We start from the raw sequence: 10702 nt of genomic DNA on the forward strand, positions 1-10702 counted from the left end.
TGTGTGAAACCCAGCAGTGTTGCAGTTCTTGATACAAAGCGGTGTGCCTGGCAACTACCATATACCCTGTTCAAAGGCTCTCGTCTTTCCCATTCACACACCATCCATGTCTCAAGGTTTAACAATCCTTCTTTAACCTGTCTCCTCCCCTTCATCTACACTGATTGAAGTGGATTTAACATCATAGCGTTCAGCTGGTCAGTCTCATGGAAAGAGGTGTTCCTAATGGTTTTGTACACTGTGTACATTTGCCATGAGTCTTTTATACAATGGTTAGCCCCTGATTAAATTACTTCTCTGATCTTATGAAAGCTAACAATTACACCACATATTGCATGATTTTAGAAAATTCTTACCAATTGTCACCAAGCCATAGAATTTGGTAAATGTGAATGTTCAATTTGCTTGATAATCCCTAAATTTTTACCGCACCACACCCAGACTCCATGTATCTGTGTAGAAGACGTTTGACCGAGATGAATCTCTGATATTGTTTTAGCCAAGTTAATAAGAGTGTGCTGGTGCACTACAATCTGGTGCTGTCTGGGAAATGCAGAAGTCCTCTTTTTCCTTGTACATTTCTTTTTATTAAAGACTTAATTACAAATTGTTCCATGTGAATCTGGTGTTTAAATCACTAAAGTGCTACACATTCTCAACTTTGCATAAAGGATTTTATTAACAGCATTCAATAGTACAGCTCAAATTCCAAAAAACATCCTTACAAAACTGCTGAAGTACAACACATACATTCACGAAATGATAACCTTTGACAGAACCAAAAAAAAAAATAAGCGATATTCAAAGGAAACCAAAGGAATGCTTCTACAGCACAGAATAAAAGGCAGATTGGGAAAGACTGTCATCTACCACAATATTGAAAATGAACATGACAGAACTCAAGACGTGTACTGTTACACAGTCAGACGACCAAGTCACTATAAAGATTTATCGATAATTTGATCAATGAGAAAGCATTATCTTTCCAAATGTTCTATTAAAAAAAGGACAAATCAGAATAGTTTTTAACTAGAATGCAAGCTTCATGCGACATACTTTAGGTTTGGCACTGAAGGGTGAAAGTTTCGGAGTCGAGATGAAAAATGGTAAAACATCCAGTCTGTAACTTAAGGAATATCTGTAGCGATTAAGATCTAAAAAAAAAAAATATTTTAGTCCGTTTTTACATTTTCCTGTTGCATTACAGACCAAATACTACACACAAAACAATGTCCCATGTGTTGATGAACACCACAAAACTCCACTAACAAAACAAATAGTTTTGAATGACAGGAGAAATCATGCTGTTGTCGACCAATAGGAAAACACAACTAGTATTTGGTGGAAAAAACATCATCCTTTCACTATCGATTATGAAATAAACTAAATTAACATATTTAGATAAACGTACATGCTAGGGTTAGAGTCAATTTCACCTTTATCCAATAAATTCAGAAGCTAATGCAATTCAACTAAATTTAAATCCACCTATGAATCAAATTTAAAATGAGTTTCCCCCCCGAATTGACAATTAAAAATGTCCCAACACGGACGAGCTAGGAAATATTCATAGGACCTCTTGGAAAATAAATCTACTAAACACAAAAAGAGAATTTGATCTCTAGTAGGTGCTTTTGAATCTGGAAATGAGTAGAATCCGTCATGACAATTGAAGAAGCATTGCCAACCTTAGTCTCATGATCATGTTGAATCTGAAACGTCTTCTGGACTTAATCATATCATATATTGACTACAGTTATTAACTGACTACAGTTATTCTCTGACTCTCAAAAACACACCTAGTCTTCACTGCCAGTCTACCAAGGTCAACCTGCTAACAGAATAGAGTCAACCAATAGCATCACTTTAGATATATATGTCTCTAAACCACACTCATCATAATGTAGGTCAACAGTTTCAACCATACCACGTCTTCAACAGGCACCTCTACCAGCTCCACACCCACACGTCTTCAACAGGCAGCTCCACACCCACACGTCTTCAACAGGCAGCTCCACACCCACACGTCTTCAACAGGCAGCTCCACACCCACACGTCTTCAACAGGCAGCTCCACACCCACACGTCTTCAACAGGCAGCTCCACACCCACACGTCTTCAACAGGCAGCTCCACACCCACACGTCTTCAACAGGCAGCTCTACCAGCTCCACTCAGCCACACGTCTTCAACAGGCACCTCTACCAGCTCCACACCCACACGTCTTCAACAGGCACCTCTACCAGCTCCACTCAGCCACACGTCTTCAACAGGCACCTCTACCAGCTCCACTCAGCCACACGTCTTCAACAGGCACCTCTACCAGCTCCACTCACCCACACGTCTTCAACAGGCACCTCTACCAGCTCCACTCAGCCACACCAGATCAGACCAATGTTGCGATGTGCAATATCAAAAACAAAATGGCCTCACTGTGGAATCCTACCTGATACTCATTGTGCAAGCTCTGTTGATTTACAGAGTTCCAACTCCACACAAACAGCTCCCCTGAACAGATCTATGATGCTATGGGAACTTGGGGGGGGGGGGGGGGGGTCTAATAGGGAAAATCCCAGCTGTGTGGTCTCAAATCCCTGTCCACTATGCCAAACAAAGTCTCTCTGGCTTCTGGACACGACTGAAATGACAAGCTATTTCTCCTCCGGCTCGGACGCTATGCCATTTATGAAGCACAAGGCTCTAAAGCAATATCCAGTGGTTTACCTTTGTTGAAGACCTGAACCAACGTGCTCTGGAACCTGTGGCTGCACGTAACGACCAATAAGAAGTCTTCCAACAAGATAACAGACGCCACCGTATGTCCAGGGCTCAGTCACAGCACAGAATGATAGATCACAAACTCACACCCACCCAACTCTCTGAGTTAAAATGTATCTGTTTGGCTGTCAGAGAAAGCTATCTGTGCCATTGAGAAAGCTAAGCTACAGATTCCCATGGAGCCTTTCTATCACAGAGTTGAAACTCTTACCATTACACTGGTCAAATATGTATGCTTCTTACACATACAGAAAAGGTATTGAGTAAGAAAAACACAGAGAGAGAGAGAGAGAGAGAGAGGATGATGTAGAGGACAAGAGGGATACAGACCCAGTCAGTAAGTCAGTAACAGGGGGCCTGTTGCCCTGCCTAGAAGAATGGTAGGGGTCAGGGGTTGTAGATGCCCAAGGCTGGTTGCTTGGTTGTTTTCTGCTGTTAGTTCTATCTGTGGAGAAGTCATTTCTCCCGGTAGTACAGCAGGTACATCTTCAGAGGCTCCGGGAGGGGCAGACAGAGAATCCTCTCTCTCAAGATGTTTATAGGTGGCTCTGCCCGGAGTAGCTCCCCTGTCCCCCTCTCTGCTTCCTCCTCTTCTTCCTCCTCCTCCTCTGCCGCAGCCTCCTCTCCCGCTCCCCGGGTTGCCCTTCCCTGCTCCTCCACCTTCTGGCCCCCGCGGTTATTGTTGTTGTCCAGGGGGGCGGAGGTAGGGAGGGCACTGCTCAGTACCACAGAGTTGCCGTGGCGCCGATGAATGCGCCGGCGTTTAAAACGCGGGCCGTACTTGTGGAGCCCACTGACCCCCAGGCCCCTGCCTCCTCCAAAAGAGCCCCGGCCTCGTGGCTGACCCCCCCTGTTGTCCGTGGTCACTCTCAGGGTGTGGCGGATGGCTATACGAGCCAGCTCTTGCAGCGTCCGCACCTCAAAAGTGGCTGCTCCGTGGGTCACCAGAGAGACGATCGAAAGGAAAGCACACAGAGAATGATGGGAAAGTTAGAAAACGGTTAACGTGAGTATTGTTTCCATGGTGACAAAAAGTTATTTTGGGTGTTTTCTATCGTCACTCAACTCAAGTACTTATCACCTCTAAACAGTGCCTATCACCTCTAAACAGTGCCGGTAGAGAGTACTTAGCACCTCTAAACAGTACTTAGCACCTCGAAACAGTACTTAGCACCTCAAAACAGTACTTAGCACCTCAAAACAGTACTTAGCACCTCAAAACAGTACTTAGCACCTCAAAACAGTACTTAGCACCTCAAAACAGTACTTAGCACCTCGAAACAGTACTTATCACCTCGACACAGTACTTAGCACCTCGAAACAGTACTTAGCACCTCAAAACAGTGCTTAGCACCTCAAAACAGTGCTTAGCACCTCAAAACAGTGCTTAGCACCTCAAAACAGTACTTAGCACCTCGAAACAGTGCTTAGCACCTCGAAACAGTGCTTATCACCTCGAAACAGTGCCGGTAGAGAGTACTTAGCAACTCAAAACAGTGCTTAGCACCTCGAAACAGTACTTATCACCTCAAAACAGTACTTAGCACCTCGAAACAGTACTTAGCACCTCAAAACAGTACTTAGCACCTCAAAACAGTACTTAGCACCTCAAAACAGTGCTTAGCACCTCAAAACAGTACTTAGCACCTCAAAACAGTGCTTAGCACCTCAAAACAGTGCTTAGCACCTCAAAACAGTACTTAGCACCTCAAAACAGTGCTTAGCACCTCAAAACAGTACTTAGCACCTCAAAACAGTACTTAGCACCTCAAAACAGTACTTAGCACCTCAAAACAGTGCTTAGCACCTCAAAACAGTGCAAAACAGTACTCGGCACCTCTAAACAGTACTCGGCACCTCTAAACAGTACTCGGCACCTCTAAACAGTACTCGGCACCTCTAAACAGTACTCGGCACCTCTAAACAGTACTCGGCACCTCTAAACAGTACTCGGCACCTCTAAACAGTACTCGGCACCTCTAAACAGTACTCGGCACCTCTAAACAGTACTCGGCACCTCTAAACAGTACTCGGCACCTCTAAACAGTACTCGGCACCCTCTAAACAGTACTCGGCACCCTCTAAACAGTACTCGGCACCCTCTAAACAGTACTCGGCACCCTCTAAACAGTACTCGGCACCTCTAAACAGTACTCGGCACCTCTAAACAGTACTCGGCACCTCTAAACAGTACTCGGCACCTCTAAACAGTACTCGGCACCTCTAAACAGTACTCGGCACCTCTAAACAGTACTCGGCACCTCTAAACAGTACTCAGCACCTCTAAACAGTACTCAGCACCTCTAAACAGCGCCGGTATAAATTTGCAGACTGATTCTACATGTAGAAATGGGCGACATGATGGCTGTCAGTCCTTATAACACGCCGCACCGGAAAGCAAGCGAACGGCCCCCGTACTGTGCAGAGCGACAATCGGTCTGGCGAGTCATGACTCCCATGTACAACAAACTGATGAGGCACTCACGTAGTGGGGCGGTCTTTGATGTTTTGATGTTACTGGTGTAATCTTTGGGGAGCACCAGGGGAGCGAAGGACACAGCAATTATCTTTTTGGTCTCCCAGCTGCTCTGGCCTGTACGCGTGATCTTGGTTAGCTAGAAAGGGCAAAACAAGAGGTTATGAGGGCAAAACAAGAGGTTATGAGTGCACAACAAGAGGTTATAAGGGCAAAACAAGAGGTTATGACTGCACAACAAGAGGTTATGACTGCACAACAAGAGGTTATAAGGGCAAAACAAGAGGTTATGACTGCACAACAAGAGGTTATAAGGGCAAAACAAGAGGTTATGACTGCACAACAAGAGGGTACATCAGAGCAGTGGTTCTCAAACTGTGCCCCCTCCCAAATTGTTTCAAAAAATAATAAAAACATTTATTTTTTAAAAGGAACTCAGCCCGGCTTTCAATTTACCGTTGAAAGTTGTAATAGTAGAATGCACAAGGTGACATTTTGTAGTTGGGTATTACATCATCAGTTCCTCTTGTTATGTCAGTCATTACAGACCATTAGAGAAATGTCCAGATCAACGAGCCCATGTCAGCTGTTTTTTTAGCCCTTAAATGTTGTTGTAATGTTTGAGTCACTCAGATATCATCACATGAATACACATTAGACATGGTCAAATGTATAGAAGTGGAAGACAATGGGATTTAAACCTGAAACTTCTCTCTACCAACAAGAGGGGTGTGAACAGTTTGTGTCATGAACAGTGCTTGTGCCTGTAGAATTAGACGTGTGTGTGTGTGTGTGGGGGGGGGGGGTGTTCCCCAATGCTAGAAAGGAGGCCTGAGTAAAACAGTTTGGGAACCCCTAGATTAGGGTACATCCTTGTTGTGTAAGGGTCAGGTAATAGTACTCATTTAACATGTATGCATTTCAGTGTGAGTGTGTTGGTGTTTACACACACCTTCTCCTCTAGGGGCAGTACCAGAATACCCCCCACCTTCAGCAGGTTCATCATGTATTCTTCATGGTCTCTCTGCACCCCCGCCCCACAATACACCCTGTCATACTGCCTGCACTCAGAGGGGATCTCCAGGCAGTTCCCCGCCACAAAGGAAGGCTCGCAGAACTCAAACCTAAAAAACACAAATACAGCATAAACAAAGAGACAAAAAAATGCAGGCTACACATGAAGCCACTGATGTCGACAGACAGACTAGACTGCTCTAGACTGCTCTAGACTGCTCTAGATGGGGAAGGAAATCAGAGGTAAAGTGTCTCACTTGTCAAAGCTTTCGCTGGTTTTGATGAAGTAGTCTAACTTCTGGTAGGCATACTCAATCACATCAGCATATAACTCCACCCCATGGTTCACACCAAATGGACCTGGAACCAGGATAACAACAGAACAACCATGTGAGCTTTGTACAATCCACAATTCATTTGAATAAAGAAAATACACTTTTCCAATCAGCTGGCCTGCTGATTTCCCCATTTCCAGTCCCAATAAGGCCCAGAGTGGTTGTACCGTCTGCTACAGTAACTCACCCAGTATGAGGCCCAGAGTGGTTGTACCGTCTGCTACAGTAACTCACCCAGTATGAAGCCCAGAGTGGTTATACCATCTGCTACAGTAACTCACCCAGTATGAGGCCCAGAGTGGTTATACCATCTGCTACAGTAACTCACCCAGTATGAGGCCCAGAGTGGTTGTACCGCCTGCTACAGTAACTCACCCAGTATGAGGCCCAGAGTGGTTATACCATCTGCTACAGTAACTCACCCAGTATGAGGCCCAGAGTGGTTGTACCATCTGCTACAGTAACTCACCCAGTATGAGGCCCAGAGTGGTTATACCATCTGCTACAGTAACTCACCCAGTTTGAGGCCCAGAGTGGTTGTGCCACCTGCTACAGTAACTCACCCAGTATGAGGCCCAGAGTGGTTGTACCGTCTGCTACAGTAACTCACCCAGTATGAGGCCCAGAGTGGTTATACCATCTGCTACAGTAACTCACCCAGTATAAGGCCCAGAGTGGTTATACCATCTGCTACAGTAACTCACCCAGTATGAGGCCCAGAGTGGTTATACCATCTGCTACAGTAACTCACCCAGTATGAGGCCCAGAGTGGTTATACCATCTGCTACAGTAACTCACCCAGTATGAGGCCCAGAGTGGTTATACCATCTGCTACAGTAACTCACCCAGTGTGAGGCCCAGAGTGGTTATACCATCTGCTACAGTAACTCACCCAGTATGAGGCCCAGAGTGGTTGTGCCATCTACTACAGTAACTCACCCAGTATGAGGCCCAGAGTGGTTGTACCGTCTGCTACAGTAACTCACCCAGTATGAGGCCCAGAGTGGTTATACCATCTGCTACAGTAACTCACCCAGTATGAGGCCCAGAGTGGTTATACCATCTGCTACAGTAACTCACCCAGTATGAGGCCCAGAGTGGTTATACCATCTGCTACAGTAACTCACCCAGTATGAGGCCCAGAGTGGTTGTACCGTCTGCTACAGTAACTCACCCAGTATGAGGCCCAGAGTGGTTATACCATCTGCTACAGTAACTCACCCAGTATGAGGCCCAGAGTGGTTGTACTGTCTGCTACAGTAACTTACCCAGTATGAGGCCCAGAGTGGTTATACCATCTGCTACAGTAACTTACCCAGTATGAGGCCCATAGTGGTTGTACCGTCTGCTACAGTAACTCACCCAGTATGAGGCCCAGAGTGGTTGTACCGTCTGCTACAGTAACTCACCCAGTATGAGGCCCAGAGTGGTTATACCATCTGCTACAGTAACTCACCCAGTATGAGGCCCAGAGTGGTTGTACCGTCTGCTACAGTAACTTACCCAGTATGAGGCCCAGAGTGGTTATACCATCTGCTACAGTAACTTACCCAGTATGAGGCCCAGAGTGGTTGTACCGTCTGCTACAGTAACTCACCCAGTATGAGGCCCAGAGTGGTTATACCATCTGCTACAGTAACTTACCCAGTATGAGGCCCAGAGTGGTTGTACCGTCTGCTACAGTAACTCACCCAGTATGAGGCCCAGAGTGGTTGTACCGTCTGCTACAGTAACTTACCCAGTATGAGGCCCAGAGTGGTTGTACCATCTGCTACAGTAACTCACCCAGTATGAGGCCCAGAGTGGTTGTACCGTCTGCTACAGTAACTCACCCAGTATGAGGCCCAGAGTGGTTGTACCGTCTGCTACAGTAACTCACCCAGTATGAGGCCCAGAGTGGTTGTACCGTCTGCTACAGTAACTCACCCAGTATGAGGCCCAGAGTGGTTATACCATCTGCTACAGTAACTTACCCAGTATGAGGCCCAGAGTGGTTGTACCATCTGCTACAGTAACTCACCCAGTATGAGGCCCAGAGTGGTTGTACCGCCTGCTACAGTAACTCACCCAGTATGAGGCCCAGAGTGGTTGTGCCATCTACTACAGTAACTCACCTAGTATGAAGCCCAGAGTGGTTATACCGTCTGCTACAGTAACTCACCCAGTATGAGGCCCAGAGTGGTTGTACCGCCTGCTACAGTAACTCACCCAGTATGAGGCCCAGTGGTTGTACCATCTACTACAGTAACTCACCCAGTATGAGGCCCAGAGTGGTTATACCGTCTGCTACAGTAACTCACCCAGTATGAGGCCCAGAGTGGTTGTACCATCTACTACAGTAACTCACTCAGTATGAGGCCCAGAGTGGTTATACCGTCTGCTACAGTAACTCACCCAGTATGAGGCCCAGAGTGGTTGTACCGTCTGCTACAGTAACTCACCCAGTATGAGGCCCACCATAGTGCTGAGGTACCCCGTCCCACTGCCCAGGTTGAGGAAGGACAGGCCAGGGTGCAGGTCCAGGGCCTCCATCACCTCAGAGTAGATACAGGGGGCTGATAGGTGGATGTTGCCGTGCCTCCAGGCCAGGTCCTTGTAGGCGCTGTCACGGTACTCCTCCAGGTAGTAGTCGGCCCGGTCGATGGCCCTGAAGGCCCGCTCCACCAGGTCCGAACGGATGTAGTGTGCCTCCTTCAGGTTGTCAATCAACTCGTCATTATCCTCCCCAGCGCTCACAGCTCCTCCCATCTTAGCTGGAGAGAAGGGTAACTTCTGGGCCTTTATCTGAAGAAGATAAATGTTTAAGTTATCTGCAATTTAATTCAAAAGTGTCTCTTGCATTGCGACAACTAACTAAATAAAAACTTCAACAAAACCGCCTCCATGTCATATTGTGTACATTTCAGATTAAACCAGCCATCCCTTTTTGCATTAGAATGACCAATGCTGAAAGAGCTACCTAAAAGTCTTCCTCAACACATTAGGTGTGATCGCTGTACCTGTGGCTTGTACCTGAACGACGCCAATGGGGAGATCAAATCAAATCAATTTATATAGCCCTTCGTACATCAGCTGATATCTCAAAGTGCTGTACAGAAACCCAGCCTAAAACCCCAAACAGCAAGCAATGCAGGTGTAGAAGCACGGTGATAGGTGATAGGACTACCAGCCAAATGTTTACTGGGCCTGCTGTGTCATAAAGCAATAGAGAAGAAAGGAGCTTGATGATGCCTGGTTTGATGCACAAGAGACATTGTGTTGCCAAATGACTCATGTAAGCACAATAAATAAAGTGTGAAATGTAGGAGAACATTTCCCTCGATGGTAATAGCTATTTCAGAATAACATTAGGTACGAATTTTTCAGATATGAAAAAAAAAACACGACCATAGGATGGCGCTGTAGAACCTGACGGACCTGTGCCTTGGGTTAAGAGAAAAGTCTTACCCAATCCAACTCTGACCAGAATATATCCATAACATATGCGCAAACCCATGTCATTTAAATGGCTTAGTTACTATCTACATAGTTTTAAAAAAAAATGGTTGTCACATTGGAAATCTGAAAAAAGACAAACAGGCAACAGCAATCGTAATCTGAGTCTTCCACGCACGCAGACAGCAAAACAAAGATTCGGTACAAGGCAAGGACGACAGACAATACACATACAGCCACCAAAATAACTGTAATATATAATTACCTACAATTTGATAATCAATTGTTTCGTTTTAAAATGCCGATTGCTGCTATTGATTTTTTCGTCTTCAGGCTTTTGTTCGGAAACGCTCACACAGTGTGCACCGCTAGCTACACGTAAACGTTCAACCAGCCGACGTGCCTACGTCACACGTACGTTAAGTAAATCCGACACATTTTTACTTTACAAAAATATATTTTTTACAATCGAATAAACGTTCTGATTGGGTATTGATTAATACCATTTCTAAAAATAATTGGCCTAAACATAAAATAGTAATTAAACAAGCGCAATTCTAAAGTGAATGTGATAGAGAATAACTTTCTTTTTCCAGAAGGAATTTCAGTATATTGTAGAGCTATATGATTGCTCACATTTCATCACTCCTGATTAATATAGCACAC

The 10702-nt window shown here is 45.5% G+C and overlaps 1 protein-coding gene across 4 annotated transcripts; it reads right to left on the reverse strand.

Annotated features, from left to right (window-relative positions):
• Positions 1-657: 657 nt before the first annotated feature.
• On the reverse strand, positions 658-10439 carry LOC139416922 (protein-L-isoaspartate O-methyltransferase domain-containing protein 2-like). Of its 4 annotated transcripts, XR_011635145.1 has the most exons (8): positions 10306-10424; positions 9043-9385; positions 6524-6626; positions 6205-6376; positions 5262-5391; positions 2381-3705; positions 2276-2342; positions 1771-2128 (listed from the first exon to the last, which is right to left on the reverse strand). XR_011635145.1 is itself a non-coding variant. In XM_071166098.1 (6 exons), exons 2-6 carry the CDS (start codon positions 9347-9349, stop codon positions 3233-3235), a joined length of 1185 nt encoding a protein of 394 aa, XP_071022199.1. In that variant the 5' UTR covers positions 9350-9385; positions 10302-10439; the 3' UTR covers positions 658-3232. The 4 variants fall into 4 exon arrangements, 1 of the variants encoding a protein (XP_071022199.1); XR_011635144.1 differs by having other exon boundaries at positions 2276-3705; XR_011635143.1 differs by having other exon boundaries at positions 1771-2157; positions 2276-3705.
• Positions 10440-10702: the final 263 nt, after the last annotated feature.

Source organism: Oncorhynchus clarkii, chromosome 9 (assembly GCF_045791955.1).
Source record: "Oncorhynchus clarkii lewisi isolate Uvic-CL-2024 chromosome 9, UVic_Ocla_1.0, whole genome shotgun sequence".
NCBI classification, from domain to species: Eukaryota; Metazoa; Chordata; class Actinopteri; order Salmoniformes; family Salmonidae; genus Oncorhynchus; species Oncorhynchus clarkii.